Genomic DNA, 27,941 nt, shown 5'->3' on the forward strand with positions numbered 1-27,941 from the left:
TTTATGGATTATTTAATCAGGCAATTATTGTAAAAGAAAAAAAACACATTAATTTATGGTTTATTCACCTGTCTCATGTTATTACATAATGTAATAACAATTTGATGTATGTTTTGTGTGATGGTTGCACAGTGTTGTTGTTATGTATCGCTTTTAACTGTGTTTCTGATGTTCGAAAATAAAATAACGCTCTGGATAAATAACTCATCCATCCAGCTTGTAAAGGTAAACTGGAGCCTGCAGCTGATTTCGGGCGACAGGCGGGCGACACCCTGGACTTGTCATCAGACAATCACATGCAGGACACATACAGACAAACAACAATTGGATAGATAATTCAAATCATGACTATTAAAGACCGCTAGCATACTAGGGTCGCAGCCGTAGTGAGGAGAGGGCAAGCGGTATAGAAAACGGATGGATGGATGGTAGCAACTGAACAATTTCCATACCCTACTGCGATTGGCCCACTTTATCCCACGTGAGACCCTTCACCTAGCTATGATTGGTCAGGTTTACCGGGCCTCTGGAAGTCAAGTTGACTCCGCTTGAAATATCAGCAGAAAAAACACCGAGCGACTCTGAGAGCATCACGGATAACCCGCTGAAAGATTTATTTGTTTTGTGAGTGAAAAGAGTGGAAAGTACATCTTTACTTTCGTTTTACTTTCTAACGCTGACGTAACGTCGTTGAGCTGCATCATTGCGAAGGTAGGTGTGCTTTTTCTAATTGTCTTATTAAAGTTCAAGTTTTAACCCCGGACACAGTTGTACATATTCCTTGTTAAAATATTTCATGGCAATATAATTGTATATAATAATAATATAATAATATAATATATAATAATTTTCATCTAACGGCTAACGGAACGCTGAGCTGGATGCAGGTGCTGTGGCAGGTGCACTGTAGAAATATCAAACGCTGACTTAAAACGATGTATTTAAGGAAGCGTTGATATTAGATGCCCTGCTTTATTTTTTACAGGCTGGTAAAGTGTGATTTTATAATTGCCTTATTACCAGAGTTGTAAATAAAAAAACAGTTATTCGCCTCGCCGGAATAGAGCAGTTTGTGTGTGTGTGTATTTGATCATGTTAATCCTAATATAATTAACATGAAAAGGTAACGACTAATTTTTACTCGGGTTTCGCATCAGTTACTTATTGATATTTACTGGAGTAATTCAATTTAATTTGTAATTTTTCACGTCATGTGTTTTCATGTGTTTTCATTTTTATGTTTTAATCGATGCAGTTCACAACAGAACAACCCCCCCCCAAAAAGCAAAAAGTTTGACATTTACTGGATTTTGAGTTGTACTTTTACAAATGTGTTGCATTAGAGAATTAAAAAAACAGTTTATTGTTTATCGCCTTGTTTGCAGGTGAACATGTACAGCTACAGGGAAATGGGAAACAGTTTGGTTTCAGCATCTCTTGAGGCGCTGATCCAACACGTGGATTATTACCCTGACGTGAGTTCCATACACGCTTTGTTTTGTTTCTCTAAATGCACTTGTCAACCTCACTTGTCCTCACCATCCTGTTCTGTGTCCTTCACATCATCAGAGGCCGTACGCCTACAACTTCCTGTTGACTTCACGCCTCTTCCTGCAGCCCTACGATCTCATGAAACGAGTTTGTCACCTGTGTTTGGAGCAGCGCTCTGAAGACGACCTGCAAGATCAGGCAGGGATTATACACACACACACACACACACACACGCAATGTTGTTGACATGTACTTTATCATCCACACATTGTTAGCATGTATGCACATTTATATCCCCACAAGATGATGACCAACACCAACAGGCAAAGTCTTCATGTTGACATGTCATGTTTGTTCAGATATGCTTCTACGAGGTGGTGAAGAAGCTGGTGCAGCTGATGACCGAGTGGACTGAGAGCTTTCCATATGACTTCAGCGATGAGCGGATGATGCATTCTCTCAGAGACATAACGCACCATGTGGCCGGTGTGGACGAGGTTAGTGTCACATTTTTTGTGTACACTTGGGACCAATCTGATTTCACCTTTTTGCTACTCAATGACCGCAAACATTTCTCTTTTGGTCCATAAGATGGCACAAACACATCTCTTTCTATCCACTAGATGGCACTAACTGGTATCATTTTGTATGCTACACTGCATAGAGCTGCCATGCCCCATTCAATCCACTAGATGGCACTTGCATCCCAGTGTGGCCCATTAGACTGCAATGATGCTATACATGTCACTATTGCATCTTTTTCTGTCCACTAGATGGCACTAACACATCTCATTTGGTCTACTAGAAGGTACAGCTGCTTCATTTCTTTCACAGAATGGCACTGCCATTCACTTGTGATCATTTTCTATTCATATTATATATTTTTTCTCTTCCTTTTTGTCACCAGTACTCATTGCGAGACATACAGCAGGTGACCCACCGCCTTATGAAACGTCTGTCAGTACTCGTCCAATATGAAGAGGAATTCGCTGCGCTGAATTCCGTGCTGGCCGAGCATCCCGCTTCCCTGAAGAGCAAAAATGAATCGGGGCAAAGAAGCGGAATACTGAGCGTGTGCGATGACCCCGTCATCCTCGCCCAGCAGCTCACACACATTGAACTGGTAAGCGCTTATTTGTTATTCATGTGTGTATTAAACTTCACAGTAAATACAGTTGTATATTAACCACAACTTTAGCAACATAGTAAATATGTGGTTGTGGTGTACAAAAACAACTTTGGCAGATTTTCCATCACCATCTCCCTGATGTGATTATTATTGTTGATTCTTTTGTTCCCCTCACAGGACAGGATGAGTTTGATCGGGCCTGAGGACTTCACACAGTCATTCGCCGTGAAGACCCCTAAGGTAGATGTGCAGTGGCAGTTATTACGTGTTAAAACATTACAAGCACACATGACCCCAATCAACTTTCCTCACTTACTGACTGACTGGTGTTTGAAGAATCTTCTCATCTTGTGCTTTGAGCTTTTTCTCTCTCTTGGACATGTTTTCAGGTTAAGCGTCAGAGCAGCAACCTTGAGGCGTACGTGAAGTGGTTCAACAGACTGAGCTCCCTTGTGGCCACTGAGATCTGTATGGTACGTACACTCGCTGGTGTTTGTACTTACGGTAGTTAGTTTGCAAAGATTTCATGGAGCTCCATGCGGGTTGTTTGGGAGTCTTACCTACTCGTGTTCTCGTATTGCAGCCGACAAAGAAGAAACACCGAGCACGGGTGGTCAAGTTCTTCATCAGCGTGGCTCAGCAGTGTTTGGACATCGGAAACTTCAACTCCTTCATGGCCATCATTGGTGAGTATGTTTTTAGCATCAACTCCGCTGCCTTTTTTTTCCAGCATTTGTGACAGCAAACTAACATTACATAAGTAATTGTCATGATAGCAAACTACCGATTCATTCAAGTTGGGATTTTTAAATATCCTCCATTGTCCCATGCATCCCTCCGCTACATCTCTCTATATAAAAAGAGAGTTAGGTACGTTTTTGTTGAGTTTTTCCTGCAGTTACACCTGGTAGTGCAGCATTGTTGTCCTGCAAAAGCACAGATGGACTATTTTTATGCATGTCACTAAATCTGTGATTGTCTGTCTTTCAGCTGGGATGAACATGAGTTCTGTTTCCAGGCTGAAAAAGGCCTGGAATAAAGACAACACTCGCACGTTTAAAATCCTAGAGGTGAGAATCCCCACATAAATAACCAAGTACTAAATGTCATCATCGGCTACGTAGTACACTATCACTGCCTTATGCTTGCTTGTCTAAGCACCTGTCTTCTGGTCTCATTCAGCACCTGATGGACCCGTCCTATAACTTCAAGAACTATCGCACTGCGCTCTGCGACGCCACTGAGAAGTCCAACACTGAAGACAACATCCAGGAGAAGATTGTCATTCCTTTCTTCTGTCTTCTCATGAAAGACGTCTTCTTCCTGGATGAAAGCTGTGCCAACAGGCTTCCAAATGGACACATCAACCTTGAGGTTGGTCCAGAGTTAAACACACACACACCGACTCAATGACACAGTAAGAATAAGTACAGGGGATTCTCGGTTTTCATCATTAATGCGTTCGAAAAGGTCAGACGAGAACTGAAATGTATGAAAACCACATCAATTTTTCCCATCGGAAATAATGTAAATCCAATGAAGTCATTCCAGACACCCAAAAATATGAACACAAACACATTTTATAGAGAATTATTATAGTTTTACATGCCGAAAATACATCGAAATACATATAAATCACAAATTAAATGGCTAAATTAACCTTTAACATCACTTTTATCTTTATTGAAGACTAGCAAACACAGAGATGAGTGAAGGGAGCGGGGGAGGGGGGACGGGAGAGCCACGTGGGCGATGTTTCATTCTTGTCCAGGGGTGTCACATTCGTTTTCATTGAGAACCACACCGCAGTTATGGCCGCCACTTGTAACTGTGAATATATGAGCATAAATATGAATAAAACTTAATGACATTATTACACATACAGTATACCCATGCATTTGATTATTATATTTGTATCAACAAATTGATAGGTAACCTGCTTTGAACACCTCATCAGCACATGGGACAGTGCTTGAAAGGATAGAGGAAGGAGACAGATACAGAGTTGTCCATCGTTCTGTGTGTGTTCTGTGAACAAATAAACCACACATACATGTAATAGAGGTAATTTAAGGATTCCCTGGCCGAAATCTGTCTATCGTGTCCCGACTCCAAAAGAACTTGCATTCGACTACTTGTTTGGGGCACTGTTTGGCCGTATGATAACCAATCATGCAGTGTACAAAAACCAAGACATATTTGGGGCAACGCTTTTTGTCGAAAACCGAAACGTACAAAAATGGAGGTGTATAGCTTTATCGACAAAAGGCATAATGTAACGAGGCTCGATGTGCTCAGTGAAGTGTTTAAACCCAACGTTACTCACCACCGACAGTGGCTGGCTATTTTCTCTTCCAGCCAATGACTTTCTGCCGTCCTGTGGAAGTTTCTCATGCTTTGCGAATGTTTCAATCAGCGGTGGATGCTTCCGGAAGCTGTGGTGTTGCCAAAATCCTTCTTCAAATGCACGGTGAGACTGGTCGTATTTCCCCGGTTCTGTGCCACCACGAGAAACTTGTGCATGACAAGTCCTGCTTTCAGGGAGACATCTTTTTCGGACGAAAAACTGGTACTGGTACTACTTGCTAAACACGATAGCACACGCTGTTGTTGTGATCATGTGGGTTCTGCATGCTGGTGCTGAGTCTGGAATGGACTGCTTGTATCGGAGATCTTAGATGCAGGCCATTATAATCCGATATTGTTTGTTTTGGCTGATATCTGATATCAATATCTGATCTGGGCACACCTAACTGTAATGGCAATGCAATGATCTAACAACGCCCCCTTGTGGATGAGTATAGTATGTTTGAGTATGAGTGGCTATGATTAGGTTTTACTCAAATGTGTTCGGTCTTTTTTTTTTCCAGAAACTGGAGGATATCACAAAGCCCATCAGCAAGTTTCTGCTCTGGCGTCAGGCCATATGCAAATTCCCCAGAGATGACACAATCCGCCAGCATCTCATCACCACGCCAGTCTTCACTGAAGATGGTAAACCAACCTGCTTGTTAGAACATCTAGTCTTGTTCGAACATTGTTTTATGTGTTATCACATACATCATATGGATAAAAGCATTGGCCCATTCAACTGACTTTAATAAGCGATGCTTTATCCAATGACTGTATGTGGATTAGGACTGAAGTTGTTTTTGTTGTTGTTGAGATAATTAATTCAAGTTGTGTTTGTGGTGTTTTGTTTCTGCAGAGCTCCATCTGATCTCTGATAAGAGCAGCGGCGATGTCAAGGACAGCCATCAATCTTTTTGGGGCTTCCTCACTAAAGGCTTTAAAAAAAACACAAAACAATAAAACATTGAAATAATTCTTATGAAGATTTGTTATCTCTTTCTCTGAAGATTGCCTCTGTCGCATCGGTAGAGGATTATTCATGACGACAATCTCTAAGGTGTGTAAATAAACTAACATGGCCGTACTTGCACTTCATGTTCCCTCGGCCAAGGCCAAAAAGCAGCTGCGTCCGTAGTTTAGCATAGTGACTTATTTAAAAATCCATTTACAATTTGAATGGGCCTGGTACCTATAGTGTATATACAGCATATATGTCATCCATCCCCCAATGGCTGGACCCCTCTATCCTGTTTCTTCCATCTACCGTCTGTCCCTCTACTCTCTTTCTCAATCCAACCAGTCCAGACAACCTCTCCACACAGCCTGGGTTCTCTTCAAGGGTTTTTGTCAAGAGGGAGTTTTTCCTTGCCTCTGTTGCCAACAGTTTGGTCATGTGGTGTTCAGTTGTTTTTTTTAAATACATTTTAATAATGATTTTTTTTTCAAGAAATTAGGGACAAAGGGAGTGACAGGAAAGAACGGCAAAATACAGGATGTGAACAATGCAGAATTTTTGGAACTGACTCCTTTGAGCTTTTTTTATGTTAATACAGGTTGCTCATTAAGAGGATAACCAAAAAAAAGAGAATAATTCACTTTCGTTAAAATATGCTTTCAAAATGTTTTCAGATTCTTCTTAGTCCCATGTATTTATTTTTTATAAACTGAAAAACATTTGTCCTTCCATCCAACCATCCATTTTCCATCGCTTGTCCGGGTCCGGGGCGTGGGGGCAGCAGTCTTAGTAGGGAAGTCCAGACTTCCCGGTCCCCGGCCACCTTCTCCAGCTCCACTGGGAGGACATCAAGGCGTTCCCAGGCCCGCTGTGAGACATAATCCCTCCAGCGTGTCTTAGGCCTGCCCCGGGGACTTCTCTCGGCTGGGCACACCTCACCAGGGAGGTGTATCGGAGGCACCTCAACTGGCTCCTCTCGATGTGAAGGACCAGCGGCTCAACTCTGCCACCTTCCATTTAAATAATAAACATTTGATATCTTTGATATTTTTTATATTAGCAATTATTTTTACACAATACACATCATTTGGTAATAAATTAATTTAAGACAAAAAAAAGCCAAAAGAGCCGGCTCTTTTTTGTGAGCTGAGCCAAAAGAAGCGTCTCTTTAAAAAGAGCAGAAATTTCCATCACTAATGTCTATGGTGCCAGCAGAAATAAAGAGAAAAAAATACCCAAAATGCTGGCTTTTCCTCTGTGGAAAGATGTCAGTGGCAAGCACCTTCCAACTCACGCACGCCCCCACCCGTTCAGGATGCAGCAATACTGCAAGCCTCCCATAAGACGTTTCTATGTATTTTATTGTGTGATGAGCAGGAATAATGACGTCACACTTACATTAAAGACATTACACAGGCTGTAGAAAGCCGTAAATGTTTCTGCAACACTATACTGTACTTGGCGACGTGCTTGACAAACAGAAACTGGCAGGCACCATAGGCACCAACTCAGTGTGCACTCAAACGGTAGGCGGGGCTTGCACACAAAGCTGAGACGTATTTGATCGGGAAATCTACGATTTTTCCATCCATCCATCCTCACTCGAGTCACGGGTATGCTGGAGCCTATCCCAGCTGACTGGTCGCCAGTCAGTGGAAGGGCACACATAGACAAACAACCATTCACACTCACATTCATACCTATGGACAATTTAGAGTCGCCAATTAACCAAACATGTATGTTTTTGGAATTTGGGAGGAAACCGGAGAAAACCCACGCATGCAAGGGGAGAACATGCCATTTCTGTAAGAGATTTTTACATCAGAAAATGTTCTAAAAAAAAACAACGATTGGAATTGAACAGCAAATACATTTATAATACAGTTCAGTGGCCAAATATCAAACCATTAATCCCCTGTTTATCACGGTTAATTGGTTCCAGATCTGGTTGCGATAATTGAATTTCCATGAAATACTTTAGGATTCAGTATTAATAAATTGATTATTTTTGTACATATGGCATAGAAAACCTGTTTACAGTCTTCTAAATACGTTTTTTTAAACATTATCGCAGCCATCTAAATATTAAATAACACCCATATAATCACCTTTACATTTGTATTACCAAATATAGTAGATATATTGCTTATATTATATATGCGTGCTAGGCTAAAGGCTGTAGCGACTGGGCCACCGCTGCCGAGCCTGCTGCTGGGCAGCGTCCGCTCTCTCGAAGACAGGATGGACGAGCTGAGAGCAAGGATTGCAGCTACGTGAGATCGGAGAGTGCTGTGTGTTTGTGGAGGCCTGGCTGGACGGAGGATTTACCGGACTCGGCGGTCTGGTTGGGGACATTTGCCGCTTGCCGGGGAGATTGGACTTCAACGTCCTGTGGACACAGAGCTTCGGGACTGTTCTCCCCGAATGTTACCAGCATGTAGGCTTTCCCACGAGGGCAAACAGCATCCTGTACCAAGTCTACAGCAACATGAAAGGTGCTTTGAAGGCTCTTCCAAGTCCCCATTTTGAAAAAGCTAATGTCTCTGTTGCTTAATTTATTGTTATTAATGTTTCTTCTGTTCTTATTCATTTTCTTGTGTTTTTCTTTCTTTCTTTCTGCTGGGAGAATGAACAGAACAAGAATTTCATTGCATAGCAGAACTACCTGTTTTACTGTGCATATGACAATAAAACTCTTGAATCTTGAATATAATCAGAGAAAATAAGACTCATTATACATTAATAAGATAACAGCCTCACACGTTAGCAGCTCCTTGTTGTTTTTTCTTGGACAGCGTATTTTCTGTAGTGGCTATTGTCTCATCAATGTATTGTAATGGTGGCTTTAAATGACTTTAAACTCGTACCCAATACAGTAGACATAATAAGCTCGTGTTCCGTGGGGGACCTTAGTGCCAGGCGGACAGGAAGTCAAGTTTTAGCTTGACGTGGGATATGACCCCAATTATTATTATGTTATTATTGTCTTGTGTCTTGTGGGATAATTTAAACCTACAGTAACTGCCTGTTCGTGGCGATCACGTCTCACGTTCTGGCGACACCCAGTGGCCAATCTAGTAGAAAGTTTCTTCTGCCTTGTGTTTGTAGTTAAGTTCATTTAGTTACTTCATTTAGCCATTTTTATGCTTGAAAATACTTAATTTAGGCCAACAATACTTACAATTTGCTTAAATATGCATTTTGTATTTACTAATAATAGGCCATGTTCAACCACGAAACAGCAATCATTTATTAATTAATAATTCCTTGAAAAAAAGTGAGGGAGCGATAGTCGAACTGCAATATAGCAAGGGACGACTGCATTTATTTGATGTTTTCGTATTTTTTTATCATGACAGGTGAGGCTCTCTGTCTCACGTGCCTCCCCTGACCGCACGTCACTGGATAGAAAGAATGAGAAAACACTATAAAAGAGACACGAGTGGAGGCTGTCATGCTAGTAATGTTCCTGTAGGAGGTGTGATAACCTTAACATGGTTACAAAATAAAAGCACAGCACATGGTGTGGTTCTACCTGTTCTCGTTAGGAAGCGCCTCCCATAGTTCACATACTTCTTCAAGTCAAGACAACACCCCATAAAAGTAATACTTACAGTAGTTTAGATGACTGTGGGCGTTGACATGGTCCCGGTTGAGTTTGGTGGAGAAAGATTGTTGTTTTATCTGCAATCCCTGTCTTCATGTCAAGTCTTCTCCAATATAACTTGACTGACGCCAACCATGAACCTCATCAGTCTCATCATTCCATTCTCAGCCACGCATCCCCTGGATAGCGTGAATAGCTGAGAGCGTGACACTGAGTGCTGTAAACCAGAGTTACATCTCATCACCATCAAACACGCACACACACACACACACACGTCAATCATGTCTTCTTTTGTATGTTATTATTGAACGGACTGAGCCATGGTATCAGTGCAATGGGAGTATAGTGTAGAAAAGCATCAAATGGATGGATGCAAACACATCAAATATATTTTAATGATACAAAGTGCAACATAAACCAACTTACAGTTTAGTTAAAAGGCTTCTTTCAATGTTGTTTTTGTAAACCGGCTCAATAATAACACTGATGTCTGTGCCAGTGCTGTGGTTCCTCTGCTGTGATCTTGTTCATCCAGTCCTTCCCGTCTTCTGCGTTCCTGCTGTTGCGGTCACAGTGAGCAATCTGAACTTCATGAACATAACCAAAACTCACAAACTCCGGGAAGTTCGGAACTTGAGAAGACGCGGTGTCAGAATACACTTATCACGTTGCAGTTATTCAAACCGTCAACGATAAACAAAATGCAACATAACAATGGGTGGTATTACGGAAGAAACCTAGTTAACCCTTTATCTTCAAATACGTCATCTTTGAAGCGTCGAAATTGGTGCACCTTTCCTTACAATGTCTGTTTTGGAAAAGCCCACCTTAAAAATTCAGTTTTTACCACGTCAATTTCTTTTACGTTATTTTGTGCAAAGCTCGACAGACTCTTCTTCTGTCATTTATTGGCGGTTGGCAAGCAACTTTTGGTGTGCATTACCGCCACCTTCTGCTTGTAGAATTCTGCTTTGTTTTGCTGTGATCAACCAATCAGAGGACAGACAAATGCTGACGTTATTGTAGGCCAGCTAGCTGGCCCTGTTAATCAAATCTGGTTAAAATTGGAATCCAGCATGCTTAACTCTGAAGGCCCTGGGCTGATCACATTGCCATGGTAACACATAGAAGCTGAAATCTGCACGCAACATGCACATACACATACTGGAAGCACTGCAGCCATGAAGCACGCTACGAAATGAAGACTGTAGGGAATAAATGTATACAATTTCATGGATCTAGAAGTTCCAAATGGAGGTCAGTGCTTCTGATAGTGTCAGCAGAGAAGACGGCAAACCGGATTCGTCATACGATACCACACATTTATTAGCAAACCAGCAAGTTACGTACACAAAAACTTCAAAAAGAAGAGAGAGAGAGAGAGAGAGATCGAGAGAGATGGGGGGGAGCAGCAAAGCAGGGGCCGACACAAATACCACAAACAGGTTTCAATCTGTCACCGAAACATCCGACTGCAGGTATCTGACGCCACGCCATTTCCAACAAAGTAAGATGTGTTTTTTTATATTTAACACATATAATAGTGATACTTATTCGGAGTTTATTATTCTCCCTACTATTATATCGTGCCAAAAACATGTACTATGGGTCGTATTTTAAGATATGAATGTCAGTACTTTGGCTGTCTGCCATGATCAACAGTGAAGGTTTTTAACTGTTAGAGTACGGAGAACCAGGCAGGGGTGACGTTCAACAAAAACAAAGTCTTTATTAATCAAAAAATAATAAAAAATACAAAAACAAAAAGCTTAGCACAGGGCCAGAAAAAAAGCAGGATAAATCACTAAGGGCGATGCAAGGAGTTTGAAGGCAACAAACAAAACTAGGCAGGAGTGGCAGTGAGGACAGTGAGGAGACGTGGAGGACAAAATAATGATGGTGGAACCTCGGTTAGCGTTCGCCCCGGTTTGCGTGTCTTCCGTTGAAGATTTTGCCTCGGTTTGCATGTATTATCCAGTTAGCGTACAGTATGGTGCACGTCTTGTCGTGTTATTAACACACTGCATGAGTCCAACTGTGTTCTTATTTGTATTTGTTTAACCAGAAAAAATCCTTCTTTCTTAGGATCTTATTAGCAAGCTAACAAATTGGCTATGTCACTACGCAATTCATACCGTAAACGCACTTGGTTCTGCGCATGCGCGAGACATTCTTCACTTCCTCCTTTAGCACATTTTTACGACATCTCTTCTGCGACGTCACGTGCTGTGGTACTTATTTTTTAAATGTATGAACATGAATGGTCAACAACCATACTTATTATTAGCAACGCTTATTAAAAGACTTTGTTGGCATGCGGATGTTTCTATCGTCTCATGCCTTCCACCAAGACTGAACTACGTCAAAAGTTACGCAATGCACGTAGCAAGGACGTGAATGTCATATCCGGTTACGTGTAATGTACATAACTAAATACAATAAAACACATAAAATGCAATGATATTTTAATATAAACAGCCATAAGCAGAGCGCAATGATGGATTAATCTGGATGATTCGGCTTGCCAGTTGCACCTTTGCGGCTGCACAGTGTGTCTCGGGAGGGGGCGGTCACTGTGTGTGACTGGCCAATCACAGAGCGTGAAGAGTGAATACGGATGGAGTAGATTTACACACATGACTAACGTGTGGCTGCCGGAAAATAGGTCGACCTTATGTAGACGCATTTTGCACATGCGTAGAATCGATTACGTTTCCTGTACGTATTGCGTAGTGACAGGGAAACGCATGTCGGCTGTCACCCGTCCCTCAGCAGTTGACTCAAAGATGTTATAGTTTTATAGTTTTGCATGCATAAAACAATTCTAAATGTATATAAATGATGAATGACAGGGATAAATGAACATTCGATACCTTCATTAAAGACACGACTGTTTCCAAAGACACGATGTGGCACCGAGACACCACACGAACACCATCTTCCCGTTTTTGTCATGAGTGTCTTGAATTAAACAGTGTCTCTCACCTTCTTTATGCTAATGCTGACAATTGCAGCTTTCTTTGGCTCCATTTTGGGTTACTGAGATGAGAAACACTACTGAATTCAAGAAATGGCAAAACAGGGAGGTGGTGTCCGCGTAGTGTCTCGCTTGTTTCTTTGGGAACAATCACGTCAAGAATTGCATCTCAAGGTAAAAGCTGACCTTAAATGCTCATCTATCCCTTTTATTCATCAATTTTATGTATTTATATGCATTTTGCAACTATAATAATATTAACAAAAATAACATTTTTGGCTTTCTGCAATGCATTAAGTGGATTTACATTATTTCTTATGGGAAAAATAGATTTGGTTAGTGTCTGTTTAGGTTAGAGTCAGACCCTCTGGAACGAATTAATGACGCTAACCAAGTTCCGATGTATTTGCCAGGGAAAACGCATGAAACACGAACTGTGTGGCTTTAGAGCAGGAATAATCCAAGACGGCAAAGCAAAACACGTCAGAGCACCAGCCGTGTGCTGGGAAACAACTCTGTGTCCATCTCCTGCAACGGCTGGCATAAGAAGACCTGATTGCCAGTCCGCTACAGGCAGAGATTTGACCTTGAGTCAGACTTCGGTCACATTTTTGATTACTTCAGACTTGTCGTTATTTTGTCATTTCCAGCAAGACAACACATTTTCTCACAGAATCTGCCACATAGAACGCATCTATTAGCATCCAATCAGGTGTAAGAACAAACGAGGGTGGGGATTCTGTGCGCTTCAGCCTGCAGTGATTACCACCGGCATGTGTAAACATGCTACCAAGGATCATTTAATTTGTATTCACAAATTACTAGGTCATAAACCAATTGCTGCATGCAAAACCTGCTGAATACCTGAGAATAACAGACGAAGAAGGCGACAACTACAACTTTGTTCGGCACCTGAAGTTGCACAAAGGACAGTAAGTTGGACTGATACCTGTTTGGTGAGCTAATCTTTGGGTAACTCTAGCTTAGCGTCCATTTTCTGCAACAGTACATGTTCCCTTGTAAAATAGGTGTGGCTAGGAACTGTGACACTGAAATTAAGTTAGCCGAAGTAGATAAATGGAAGAAGATGGATAAATAACGTCACGTGTGTGTGTTTCAGGTGTGTTTAGCTGGATTTCTGAACAAACTAATGCAAGTAATCCCTCGTTAATTGGTTCCAGACCCGACTGTGATACGTGAATTTCCGCAAAGTGGGATTCCTTATTCATAATTGGAATATTTTTGTAGTTGGAGCGTTGAAAAACAGTTTACGACCTTCTAAATACGGTCTTAACCTTATTAGAGGCCCCTACACATAAAACAACACTAGTAATGCCCAATATAGTAGACAAAATAAGACTAATGAGGCCATTTAAGGCATAAATAGTAGTTGTGCTCATCTGTGTTACTATAAATGTCTTCCCTACGGGACATGAAAGACAGGAAGTCATGTCGGGGGTTCAGAGTTGAGTTGAGTTGAGTGGGCAACGGCCGCAAATGTAGCACATGTTTTTATTTTGATTATTATTATTGATTATTTTGCCTGTGGTGAGATAATTCAAACCTGCAATAAAAGCCTGTTGTTCCGGTGTAATGACGAGACGTGTACCATCGTCGGGTTGTGCCACGAGCGTGTGCAAAAACAGCTTTTGTAACCCGCGTAATATGCATCCCTTTTGAAGGAGAGTAGTTTTTACACAAAATAACCCAATATTAATGTATTATGTCATTTAATATAGTGTACTTTTTACACTACGTCCTATTAAAAGACGACATTTACGATGTGTGATGCTATTCGTGTGAACATGCCAAAAAGTTGAGATCTTTACCAACATGAAGCAGCACTTGATATCCCGAAATGTAGCTTTTTTCCAACCTATTAAATGATGACGTTTACAAGGTATGATATTTATGTGAACATATAAAAAATCGCGATCTTTAACAACATGTAACAGCATTATATTGCAACTTGATATGATTAAAGATACCATATTTTGACTGGCAAAATGTTTTTCTGGATATACTGTATGCTCCTCAGGTAATTGCAATGTCATATTGTTGCATTTTATAGACCTACTTAAATTAATATTAATATTGAGTTATTTTCAAATCTGATTCTTGTGCGTCTCACCAAACATGATAGTAACATTTACATACGACACCTAGTGACCAGTGTAGAATACTACATTTCACCATCACTGAATGCATCTTTATATGACTTATATTTGTCTATGACTTAGTTTAGCCATTTTTATGCTTGAAAATTGCTTAATTTAGGCCAAAAAGTAGCATTTGCTTACACACGCATATGTTTTGACTAATAACAGGCTCTATCCAACCACAAAACAGCATGATTTATATTTTTGAAAAACCGTGAGAGTGAAACCGCGAAATAAAAAATGGCATTTTATCTGGTAAACACTAAAACAGTGCTTATGACTTGCAAAGACTCAAAAATGTCAAACCTGTGACTTCAGCCGTGACTTGAACTGCCTTGTCTTGACTTGAGACCTGACTCAAACATTGCGCGTCTTTACTTGGGACGTGATTCGAGACTTGGGATTAAAGACTTGAGACTTGCGAGACACACCTGTGGCTACAGGTGTGTCTTTTAACGCCACCAGCTGTCCCCACTCAGGTAAGTCTTAACAGACGGAAATGGAACATACAGTAAGTGACAAAACAAGTCAAGCAGCTTAACACAACGACAAGCATAAAAACACAGAGTCCAACCCGGTACAAAACAAAGGTACATATTCCAAATGTTAATTTTGAATATGTATTTGTTTAGGTAATATTTGTCAGGTTAAAATGGCAAAGTTAAACTAAGAATACACACTACCGGTCAGAAGTTTTAGAACACTCCAATTTCCCTGGAAGAAAAACCTGCATTTTTAAGTCTTAAGATGGTTTGTCGCTCTTCCAATGTTAATTCTCTTTTTTCTTGCCGTTTTTGTAGCAACAAATGACTTTCTCCAGTACAATGTTCAACTGATGCTCACGAGGGTATAGTACCACAATGTGTTCTGAACACTGTTTTTATGCAGACAGAGGAGGTAGTAAGTAGTCCAGAACTTGGAACACCTGTGGGAATGAGTTGCACCAACTGCCAAGGCTTGACCAACCTCCATTTCTGCAGAACACCTTTAAAAGCCGAAACTGGGGGTATGCTGGAGCCTATCTCAGCTGACTTTGGGTGAGAGGCGGGGTACACCCTGGACTGGTCGCCAGCCAATCACAGTAATTCTGAAATACACATTATTTTTCAGTTTTAGGTAGCCTTACCTCTTTTTTTAACCTCTGGTACTTCATCACTTATCTTTTGTACCATTTCAAGCTATTCATTGGACTTGAACGACTTGAATTTCAATAAATAACTGGAGAAATTGGAGTGTTCTCAAACTCTTGACCGGTAGTGTAATTCGTGACAAGAGGAATGCATTTATCTGTTGAGATATTGGTGTATAAATGCGATACATGCTGTATTGAGTGGTTATGAAAAACATCTTTAACAGTATAATATATGATATAGGACACGCTTGCTGAAACATGACAACATTGTCTGCCAGCTCCCGCTTGAACAAGACTGTACGCCAGCATTACATGAGCCTTCCGCAGGGAGGCAAATGTCAGGTGACTTACATCTGGATCAGCAAAAATGGAGAGGACCTTCGTGGCAAAACCCGAACCCTGGAAACTGAACCAAAAAGTATTGATGGTAAAGTCCTGTTTTTATGATGGATTGTATTATTAGGGCTGTCTTCGACTAAGGATTTTCAAAGTCAAATCTGATTTGTTAGATTTTGTCCATAGTCGACTAATAGTCGAATTTTGTTTTGTTTTGTTTTGAAGAGCACCACTAACTGTGATCCCTACAAATAAACAGATTTCATTCGTGATTTATTCCACCTCAAAGAAAATAGCTAAAACACTCAGATAAACAAATAAACATGGTAGGTGTGCGACTTGAAGTGTGTGGCGGTTGGCTAGCTCAAAAGCATACGTCCGTACTCCGTTAAGTCATGTGTCAGTGAAAATGATGACGCCGCAGTCCAAAAGTGTCTTTCTGTGGGCAATGTGGAGTCGTAACTCGTCCATTTTATTCACTAAAGACCGCACACTAGCGCGAAAATGCTCGGTGATGTAAGTCTGTACGGGGTTAGCGTGAGCTTAGCTCGTATTCCTCCGCTCCCTCTTCACGTTTGTTTACCCTGGCGGTGTGAGTTTTACTGCGGTACTGTGAAATCCAATATCCAAAAGCTCTTCTTGAGCGCTTGAGCGATCTTAACCCAGACCCGATATGAGCGATATAATAACTACAAAATGCAAATATGGAAGAGACGCTAGGCTATGCAGACGCTAAGTAGAGGTCTTCTGTTAAACACACACGTCATTTTCAATTCTTTATTAACACAAATAAGGCTGAATTTGTATCAAAATAGGCTATTTATAACAAAACAGGGACATTCTTGCCTTGGCCACCCCCATGTAGTCAGAATGGTACAATCTTGATCACATGATTTTTATATGATTCGACTGCGAGATTGATCGTCGAATCAGACTCCTCCTATGGAACTGAATAGTCGACTATTCTATAGATTATATGTCATGGAATCCAGAATATAAAGAGAAATACATCATTCATAAATAAATAATCATTGATTATAGTACACTGATTTTCAGATCTCCTAGTAATGCAAGTTTGGTGAAATATGTTTGAAATAGGGTAGCACATTGGTGCGTGAGGCGTCCAAAAGCATGCATGTTAGCTTAAAGGAGACTCTACATTGTCCCGAGTATTGAGAAATTATGTGATAAATGTAAAATAGTATATGTTCATGAAAATAGAAGTCAGTTTACTGTCATCTTCATTTTTGTTTTATTCACATTAGCTCCACCGATGTTAAAGCTCTCATGTGCAATTATCCAAACAGAAATTCCTGAATGGAACTTTTGTACGGCACACAGATTCTCGCAGGTCCAAATGTCCTACAGCGAAATGTTCCTCATACCAGTGTGCATGTTCAGAGATCCATTTACCCTTGACCCCAACAAACTGGTTCTCTGCGAAGTTCTCAACAACGATCGCCTTCCTGCAGGTACCTTCTCCACGTTCTTGTTTGTCTGTTTGAGTCCTCAAAATGAAATCTGCAAGTGTTTGTTCTGTACAGAAACAAACCATCGAATGGGTTGCAAGAAAGTGATGGATCAGGTCCAAGAGCACCAGATCTGGTTTGGCATGGAGCAGGAATACACACTCTTAGGAATGGATAAAAATCCGTTTGGTTGGCCTCAATGGGGATTCCCAGCACCCCAAGGTCAGTATATGACAACATACCCTCTTGGCTTGTCAGTATTTTTCTGCTCTTCTTTGCAAAAACTCGCAATCTATCATATTGCAAGGGCATTCTGACGTCGCCTTAAGATCACCTCACATAGTCCATAGATTTAATAGAACACACGATAGGTCTTTGACCAAAGCAAACCTTTCAGACTGCAAAAACAGCCATACTTGAAATAAGCCCAAATTATCTTAAAATGAGACAACTTTTCTTATTTCAAGCAAAAAATTCTGCCAATGGGGTAAGCAAAATTTGCTTGGCTAGAATTCTTCTAACTAGAATATTTTTCTTGTGACTTTTAAGAATATGAGTCCTAAAATAAGCACGTTGTTCTTAATCACATAGCTGGATTTCAGTAAAATGTTCTTATTACAAGTTAAGAAGTCAGCCAAATGCTCTTATAAGATTCCTAAATTGACATCAAATGTGCTTTTATGAGGCTGGATTTAAGCAAAATATGTATACATATTCTGGATGTAGGAGTATTATTCCATCCGCCCGGGACTCCATGCACCTCTGCCTGCCTCCCTTCCCCTGTCACCCCATGAGGGCCCAAAGATGGACATGCGAGGTGTCCCTGGCCCCTCTTCACCCTGGTTTTTCTGACCTCCAGAGCAGCACACCTGATAAAACGGCAAGGTGTTCTGCGTGGAAGCATGCCCAGTGATGCTCCACGGAGGGTGGGGAAGTGTGGCAGGGGCCGGGGCTTCCAGCAGGCCGGAGTTACTGAGTGCAAGCTGACCCTGGAAGCCTGGGGCTTGGCTCTGGAGCTCAACACTTTGCCACCAATGCAGCGAAACAATGAAGGACACATACAGTATAAGAATGTATTCATGAGAATATGCAGACAGACATGTTAGAGGTATTATTGTCATCTGCTACATTAATTAAGTCTGACGCGGAAGATAAGCGTACACTGCTTTTTTTCAGCTATTTTATGTTTTCATGCATCATGTCATGTACACTCACACAACTGGAGCAAATGATGTAAACGGCATGCACCAGTATTCGCATTAATCTGCCAGATATTGTTAAAAGACACTGAGTGTGTATGTGTTCATGTTCAATGCATGACCCCCATGCGGTCACCGGAAGTGACACGAACTGCCTCTCGGTCACGTGAGGGTAAGCCAGCAATGCCTCTGGCCATGACTACTATGTGACTACGTTCGTGCCTAACACTCAAGAGTTACGTAATGCACCTGAACGCCTTGGCTGAATGCACTAATTAGTATATGTGCAGTTGAAAAATAAGCCACTGGATTTTTTTGAGCAACGATTAACGCTAGAAAAACTGCCCGTGCCTTCATCAAACAACACTGTTTCTCAGTGCACTAATGACGTGGTGGAGGATGTTTTGAAAAAGCAACGACAGTGCATATGAGGTATTAAATGTTACACACTGCAGCTAAATGAGTCAACAGATACAGCCGACCTGGCACATGTCCTAGTGTGTGTGTGTACATTTCCTGAAGGGATAATTAAGGAGGACATGCTCTTCTTTCATGACTTGCTTTTTCAAACAAATAATTATAATAATGATCATAATTGTGGTTTATGTTTTTAAGTGTGCAGGGGTAGGCATACCACAGTGCTGCGATGCAGCACCCAGGTGTCAGGAAACCGATCACAGTGTTGGCGTGCGTGCGTCGTTTGTGTGCTTTCTTTCTTTCTTTATTTTTACGTATTCATTCCTTTACTTATTTTTTCAATGAGGGGGGCTAGATGGGGTTGGCTGCGTGGCGGCGAGGGTTGGGGGTTCCATCTCTGCCGCCTGGGCCCCCTTGGGGCAGTGGGGTGATATCTCCTCTGGCCTTGGGCTCTCGGGGGCTGGGCGTGGGGTGTCCCGGGTCGGGTCGGGCCGAGTCCTGCAAAAAACAACACATTTTCGATATGTATCATGCCTATTTACTTGAAGTACTCTGTTTTAACCAACTTCAACGAATAAATACCACACAACTTCATTTTGTGCTGTTTGGGTGATGCCAAACAATGCAGCTATTGAAAAGCCTTCTTCCTAACTTCTTTAAGGTCACTACCACAGTGGGGTGGGGGCAGACAAAGCTATTGGACGAGACATTATGGAGTGTCACTACAAGGCGTGCCTGTATGCAGGAATCAAAATCTGTGGAACCAACTCTGAAACGATGCCATCCCAAGTAAGTGTGGAGAAATATTCATTGGTTTCGCGTGATGCCGTTATTCATTCATTGTGTGAATGCTTTCACATTGTGCACCATTTTTTATGTGTTTATTCCTTCTCTTCTTCTTATTCCGCCTCATTTTTTGTCCGCTAACTACTCCTCCATTTCTGAACCAATTCAAACAAATCCATCATCACAATGTTCAAGATTCCTGCTGGAAAATAGTGAATTGACTTTTGAAACAGCGCCCTCTGCTGGATCCATAGCACTGTTTTTCTGCACATAAGTGCCATGAATCTACTGTCTATTTAAGTTACCATTAAAAAAAATGAATGACTTACAATTTAAAGCAGAGAAAAGTAATCGTCAGATAGGCTGGGACTGTACTGCTTTTCATTGTTTCTGACAATAAAGTTTGTTCTATTCCATTCAGTGGGAGTTCCAGGTGGGTCCCTGCGAGGGTATTGAGATGGGAGATCAACTGTGGGTTGCACGCTTCTTGTTGCACCGTGTGTGTGAAGATTTTGGGGTCCTTGCAACACTGGACCCCAAACCAGTGAAGGGAAACTGGAACGGTGCTGGTGGACACATGAATGTCAGCACCAAGCAGATGAGGGAAGAAGGAGGACTGCAGTGAGTAAACGATTCTCCACAAAGTTGCAATTGTTGTATATCTTTTTTAACAACATACAATACAGTATGTCAGCAGGCATGCAAGGAGCTTTAGTGAAAGTATGAGGAAAATCAATCCGCAGGCAATTTTCCATGACTTGTGTACCTTCTGATGACAGATACATCGAGCAGGCCATTGAGAAGCTCAGCAAAAGACACAAGGAGCACATTAAAGTGTATGACCCACACGGAGGTCAGGATAACATGAGACGTCTCACAGGTGAAAATGAGACCGCTAATATCAATGAATTCACTGCTGGAGTCGCCGACCGAGCTGTCAGCATCCGCATTCCTCTGAAGGTGAGCAATGACAAGAAAGGCTACTTCGAAGACCGCCGCCCTGCTGCAAATTGTGATCCATACCTTGTGACCAAAGCCATAGCAAGCACCTGCCTGCTTGAAGATGTGGAGCAAGTAAAAGACAATTAGATTAGAGGGCGAGTCTCAGCCTTTTGGGAATGGTACTGGTACTGGTATTGGTATAGGTAATGGTAATGGTTTAGTTTATTTCACATGCATACACGGTTACACTGAAATACATCTCATGTTTACAGTTTCACAATTCAACATGTTTGAAAAGGAGTAGGAAGAAGCAGAGTTTATTAGTCCTACCCTTTCTCAATCTCACAGCAATTACTAATAATTTGTTCACTTGTTGTGTTCAATGTACAGTGGTGCCTTGGTTAACATTGTTAATCCGTTTCTGAAGGACCGGCTCAAACCAAAGCAGACTCTAACCAAACCTGTAGAAATGAGTGTAAAACCAATTAATCCATTCAAGACACCTAAAAATGTTAACACAAAACATGTTTTAAGAGACAATAATTATAATTACATGCAGAAAATGATGCAAAAATAATTACAAATGGCAAATGAATGGACCACTGAATATTTAACATCACTTTTACCTAGTTTTTTTGGAATAAAACCGACAATATCAAACTAAATCTCAACGTCCTAGAACCAACAAAACATGTACCTTGCCGTTTAATATAGAAAATGAAGAAAAAAACAGTGATGTCGCAGAAGTGCTTCGGCGAGAATAAGTGTGCTATGCTTGACTCACTGCCGCCAACATGCTACCCTAAGTTGATGCTTATGTTTTGTTGTTGGAACCAGAAATTAGTCTTATGGACGTAAAATGAGACAACACAGAGTGCCACCCTCGATGCACCGCCGGGAAGATAGACAGTTACACTGGAACCGGGGATGTGTATGCATGTAGTGTGTGTGTGTGTGTGCACCACAGCCGATGACGGAGCCAGCTCTGAGCCATGCCTCTGAAATGACAGCGGTCTTCTCTTTAAGCCGTAAAATTCAGAGGTGTTGCACCCTTGTCTCGGCATGATCCATCACCTTTCTGTTTTCCATGTATTTTGTTACGTTGTATCTCTCTCCAGTGCAGCAAATCAGATATAATCAAACACTGTTGTACTAAAATGCACCCGCGATCATGTGCAAGTATCGCAAGATTTCGTCTTCGGCGCGTGTTCCAAGATGGTGGCGTAAACAAACCGGACTGTATTTTGGATGCTGAACAAGCGGGTGAACGCAAGCCAAGGCAAAATTTTGGATGTTCCCTGCTATTCGCAGGCGTTATGTTCCAAGACCACATGCAAATGCCCCCCCAAAAAAAGGAATTGCTGGGTTGCAAATGATGTCACTTCCGGTTGAAGTCGTCATGGGCTCAGGCAGACTGGGGTCAAACAAACGTATTCATACCCACACATCAAGTGAAGTCAGAGTGGAAAATGCTGCACCCATGCGCTGCTCTAGCACGTGGGAATCATTCGAATAGGGATTTCGGAAAAAGTCCAAGATAGTCCATCAAGGGGAAAAAAGCAATCAAGAAACAACCTTCTACTAGGGATGCTCTGCTGCCGATTCCAATACCAATCATCCATGAGTGAGATCGGCCGATACCGATCACATGGATTAACTGTAATTTTTTAAATTACAGTGAGTGCTGTAGGCCAGGGCCGCCGTACAGAGGGGAAAAGATAGGTGAAAAAAAATAGGTGATTATTGAAAAATAAAAAGGGGGGGGGCCAACGTGATTTTTTTTTTCCAGAATACCTAGCTGAACCCCAACTATTGGTTATATGATCTGAAAAAAGGAACCACAAAATCATCTTAATTAAGACAAAAGCATACCAGTGTTGAATGTAGTCCGATTCAGTTATGATGATCAATTCTTTTTCGGGTTAGTTGCCCACTGATGATGGCTATGATGGCTGTCATTTCACTGACTGTTGCTGGGTGTTGAAAACTCACCATACTCGGTCACGTGTTTGTTCTTCAATTAGTTTGCTCTTCTTCTATTAAACTAAAGCTTTTTAACGTGCTACCCCGACAAAATATTTCTTTTGGCATGTGTTTCAGGATGCAAACTTTACACTCTCACAAATGGCAAACAAGTTTCAAGTGTGAAGGAAAGGGGCTGGGGGGGGTTCCCTACAGGCTGCAATAGTACGAGCCACAGGTGATTGGTTTTGGTGATTGGCCTGGCATTGATCAGCATATGCCGATCATCTGCTATTCCACGAAAATCGGCCCGGTACTGATCAGTGGCCGATCGATCGGAGCATCCCTAGTGGCTACTGAACCTGTCTCTCTCATTGAGTGGAGCTGAGTATGAACATGCTTGACCCACAACAGGAAGCAAAATTTATACTGCAAAAAAATGATCGTTAAAAGTTAAACAAATATACTGTAAATATGGATCTTAAAACTGCTTGTGAAAATGTGAAATGTGGAAAGAAGTTCCTCACAACAGAAAACTAAATTTGTCATTTCTTCATAAGGCTTCATCTAAATGCTCCAACGGTTTAGGTGTCCCATTATTCACTAAACACCATCACAATTGTATGTGGGTTTGGTGGCTTTCTGGTGTTGGGGGCTCGGCCTGGCTGTGTGGGGAGGAGCTTGCTGGGTGGTGGGAGGCAGTCCCTCTCCTTTCACGCATTCTCAGTGACAATTACACGCTAACACATTTGCGCACCTTTGATATACATGAAGACTTGCACACATACAGAGATACCTGTACACACGTACATAAGCACACTCACGGTACATACGTACTTCCCCACATTACTCACTGAGTTAACCAGGGTGTTATTATGTTGTTGGTTTTATTACAGTGATGGTGATGTTGGCAATATGATTATAGTTTTTAAAATGGTGTGCATTACAGTTATGGTCATTCTGTTCACTATCATAGTTAATAATTTCATTACTACTAATATGTATGACTGTTTCAATGCAGTATTGTCATTGTGGTTGTTGATATTATTTTGTCCTTTCCGTCAGGGTCTTTATAGTCATCACAGACATTTGCTGATGTAGTCCTGTTTGTTTCTGTTGTTTTGTTATTGTTGTCGCAATAGTTGTTGCTACTGTTGTCCTTGTCTCTCTCTTTTTTGTCCCCCTATTATGCCCGCACTCTCCTCTCTGTTTTCTTTTCTCTTCTTCTCTATCCCCTCCTGCTCCGGTCTGGCCGCTCCAAATTTGCATTACAACAAAACATCAAAGTCAAATAAATTCTGTATAACAGGGGAAGTGTATCTCACACTTTTCCCTGGCAGAGCTAATCTGTTGAGCACGTAAGGGCATTTCAACCAACAATACTATCTGCCCGCTGAGATTACAAAGCCTGGTGTGTTGCAAGGAAATAAGATGGAAAAGTAACATATAACATATATCTGCACCATATGAACTTGTGACGCAAAGTTACACACATAATGCTCTCGTCATTAACACAACACTATGAGAACACACACCTTCACCTGTTTAACTAAAATTAAACAAATACTGTATCTAGAAATAAACGAGTGTTCTGGCAGAGCAATACGATCTAGTAGCAACTGCAGGCTACTGGGAAGCAACTTAACAGTTGCAGCAAAATGAAGGACGCATACAAGAATGCATTCATGTTTTCATCTATTTATATATGTTATGCAATACACCATTCACACTCACAGTTGGAGCAAATCAACGGCATGCACTGCTATTCACATTAATCTGCCACTGTACAAAGATAATGAGTTTATACGTGGCGACATTGAATGTGTGCCCCCCAAGCGCCACGCCAGAAGTGATGCAGGCTGCCTCTCGGTCGTGTGGTTGCAACCCAGCAATTGAGATGCTCATTTTTGACACATGTCTCACTTGTCCCCTCCAAACCCTGAACCCTCCCCATCTCTCTTCAATTGCCATTGTTCATTCACGACAATGGAAGCTAACAAACTACATGCACAGAAGCACAATCCAGGTTTAAGCACTTGTTATACTGTATTTGCACAACTCTTGTACTTACTCGTAGCTCAGACAACAGCGCTAAGCCCCCGGGGTAATGTAGTACTGCACATAAACATTTACCAACACAGCCCTAAATATACCTCATACACTTAATAAATGCATTTAAATTATAAAATATATAGGTACTCAGTACTAATGATTGATAGTGATGATTGATGATCAATAGATCAGATGAAATCAAAGTCACGGTCTTTAGGCTAGCGCTACAACCACGCTTTTATCTATGTGCTTCTATCTCCGTCTAAACGGCGCTGCTTGCCTGTTGTTACTGTTCCAGTAACACCTTACGATCACATATTAAATTGTGTTGACCTCGTTTTAAGTTTTGAGGACAAACTTTAAGAATTTTGACAGTCAAAGCTAGTGCTGCTGGAGCAACATACACGGCGCCGCCATCTTGCACTTAGGGAGCCCCGTAAGTACTGACTCCACATCGTGAAAAAAAAAGAAGAAGCATGTTATAGTTATGACATATTTAAATATTATTACAGACTCTGGATGAATCAGGTGTGTTTTCTGCCAAAAAAACCTTATCCTATTTTCAGAGAGCGAGAGAAAAAAAAAAACTTGCAAAAAATATATACTGTATATTTTTAAATCCACGACTACGCTGGGGTCCACTGTATAATGAATATACTTGACATAAACTTGTATAATAAACAGATAAATATGTAATAGATGACCTATAGCCTTAAATAATTAAATCCAGGATAGTTGGTAACATTGTGATTTCCTATGCCAGGGGTCGGCAACCTGCAGCTCCAGAGCCGAATGCGGCCTCCTTGCTCCCCTCGCCGAGCGCAGTATTTTTTTTAACACCGAAGTAGGGCAAATGTGCATTTTTGAAATGAATGTGACATATCCGACTCACCTTAAGGTCATTGAATGCATCTAGACTGCGTTCTGACTGCTGATTGGATGAGCAAGGGGCGGCAACGTATGCGGTGAGTTTCAGTGAGTCTGATAGTGTGCCACAGCAGCTGACTGTACACTCACCGCTCAGAACAGTAAGTGCTTTCACTTTCACGTCGCTAAATAGCAAAAAAATCTCCCAACGACGTCAGGAAAAGTCTCTGTATTTGTCGCTAGTCGCTTTTGAGCAAATAAGTCACCAAGAGGGTTTTAAGTTCCAAGTTGGCAACACAGAGCTGCACGTGAGGTGGGAAGCCATTCACATATGGAGAATACATGAAAGAATCGTTTATAAAAAAACATCAGGGCACCTGTTCTACGAATTAAAAAATAAGCGTGAAATTATTGAGAAAATGAAAGAATGCCTGTCTTTGTAAAGACAGTCAAGGACAGGACCAATAGAATGGTCATTGATGACAAAATGGCTCTGTTGGTTGCCAACCCCTGCCCTATACTTTGAAAACATAGTTAAGTACTTTTGTACTTGTGTTTTACTTTTTAAAACTTACATAAAAACCATATGCTCCCATGAACTTGAAAACACATCTACCTTTTATTTGTGTATTTTATGTGATTTGTGTGTAAAACAGACACAGTTGTTGTTCTATTGCTGTCTATTAAAAAGAGACAATGTTAAACAGTCAAGTTATTGTTGTGCATTGTAATTTATTACAAAGAAAAGTTTGAATTCTTGTGATATATTTTGTAACCCTATGAATATGCCTCTTACACTAATTAAACACATTTTACAATAGAAAATGTATATGTTGTCACCACAAATCAAAAGTTGTGGTCCCAAATGAAGCACTGTAGGCATGTCCCAGGTAGAATCCAGAGTTTATTACGAAGCCGAGTTGTACAGCAAAGACAACTGAATTTTCCAAGAAAATATCACCTTTGGTTATTTTAATTGCATATGCTGATACACGTACTTTTTTACTTTATTTTGTCTTTTAATTGTTAATCATGATCATAATCAGTATATAACACAGGACCAATATTTTAGTCAATAGAATATTTGCATTTATTCATACCGAAAGCATAACTGGCTGATTGTAATACACTTTTTGTCCACAAGATGGTCGTACATCCCTGCTACTTCACCTCAAAACTCGCTTCATGGAGCTGTGTTTTTCCAAAATGAAGCACAATGTGTCATTAATGTTATTGTCTTCCTTTCTCTGTTTGCTGACCAGAAATAATACAGAAAAAGACAAAAACATGTTGAATAAGCAGGCAGGGGTATTATTATTATTTTATTATTATTGGAACAAGCCTAGTGTTATAGTTGTGTTTGTCCTCTCCACAGGTAGTTCATGTGTTAGCAGTGGACATGCGTCTTGTTACATTTTCTAAGTACAGAGGAAAAAGCAGTTGAGCTTGAAAAACAGATTGCATGTGGGGGAGCACACAATTTGTTTTTCAAACACATTTTATGAAAAAGTACCTCTAAAGTTAACCTAACTTAGAGAGGGGATCTATTTTAATAGAATTGGTTCTTTAGGCTTGGCAAGTGACTTAGAAATTTTGTGAATTTGCCACCAGGGTTAATGTGTAAAATGAAACAATGATTTGTTAGTATTTATATGACCTATTATGCTCAACATAGAACAGAGTGCTAGTCTTATTTTCATGTAACCGCGCTGCAATTTTTTGTAGAGCCTGATTGATATTAAATTTTGATCTTGCATGCTCGGCACTCTGTCTTTTGTTTTTTAATTGGCATTGAAATGCGTCCAATTTTTACTGCCTTTCCCGTGCTCACTTATTTTCTCACTTTTCCAGTGTGTTGCTGTCTCTTTCAGGTCGCTGCCCGTTTCAAATTTTAAGACCAGTTGAAAAATTGGTCACTTGGCGTCAGTAATGTTACATTGATGAGACATGACATTATATCACATCACACTGCAGCCATGGCATGTCAAACAAGGTAGAGTGAAAAAAGTTGTCTCATTTCGTGTGGAAGTGGTAGGTTTTTGGCTTCTTACTTTGTCCTTCTTCCCCACTCCATTTGAAGCACTTTCTTAATTTTAGAATGTGGAAATT

The 27,941-nt window shown here is 40.9% G+C and overlaps 2 protein-coding genes across 4 annotated transcripts; both read left to right on the forward strand.

Annotated features, from left to right (window-relative positions):
* The first annotated feature begins 575 nt into the window (after nucleotides 1-575).
* LOC129170324 (ras-GEF domain-containing family member 1B-A-like) lies at nucleotides 576-5,932 on the forward strand. The gene is made up of 12 exons (XM_054757751.1): nucleotides 576-711; nucleotides 1,386-1,475; nucleotides 1,570-1,689; nucleotides 1,851-1,988; nucleotides 2,399-2,614; nucleotides 2,798-2,860; nucleotides 3,010-3,093; nucleotides 3,204-3,306; nucleotides 3,611-3,690; nucleotides 3,803-3,994; nucleotides 5,491-5,614; nucleotides 5,829-5,932. Exons 2-12 carry the CDS (start codon nucleotides 1,392-1,394, stop codon nucleotides 5,930-5,932), a joined length of 1,308 nt encoding a protein of 435 aa, XP_054613726.1. The 5' UTR covers nucleotides 576-711; nucleotides 1,386-1,391.
* A 5,036-nt stretch (nucleotides 5,933-10,968) lies between these two features.
* LOC129170036 (glutamine synthetase-like) lies at nucleotides 10,969-27,680 on the forward strand. Of its 3 annotated transcripts, none has more exons than XM_054757172.1 (7): nucleotides 10,969-11,041; nucleotides 16,044-16,229; nucleotides 17,446-17,610; nucleotides 17,683-17,829; nucleotides 19,885-20,012; nucleotides 20,431-20,630; nucleotides 20,789-27,680. In XM_054757172.1, exons 2-7 carry the CDS (start codon nucleotides 16,061-16,063, stop codon nucleotides 21,096-21,098), a joined length of 1,119 nt encoding a protein of 372 aa, XP_054613147.1. In that variant the 5' UTR covers nucleotides 10,969-11,041; nucleotides 16,044-16,060; the 3' UTR covers nucleotides 21,099-27,680. The 3 variants fall into 3 exon arrangements, with proteins under 3 accessions (XP_054613147.1, XP_054613148.1, XP_054613149.1); XM_054757173.1 differs by having other exon boundaries at nucleotides 10,994-11,041; nucleotides 16,081-16,229; XM_054757174.1 differs by lacking the exon at nucleotides 10,969-11,041 and having other exon boundaries at nucleotides 16,092-16,229; nucleotides 17,480-17,610; nucleotides 20,789-27,679.
* The last annotated feature ends 261 nt before the right edge of the window (nucleotides 27,681-27,941 follow it).

Source organism: Dunckerocampus dactyliophorus, chromosome 17 (genome assembly GCF_027744805.1).
Source record: "Dunckerocampus dactyliophorus isolate RoL2022-P2 chromosome 17, RoL_Ddac_1.1, whole genome shotgun sequence".
Taxonomy (NCBI): Eukaryota; Metazoa; Chordata; class Actinopteri; order Syngnathiformes; family Syngnathidae; genus Dunckerocampus; species Dunckerocampus dactyliophorus.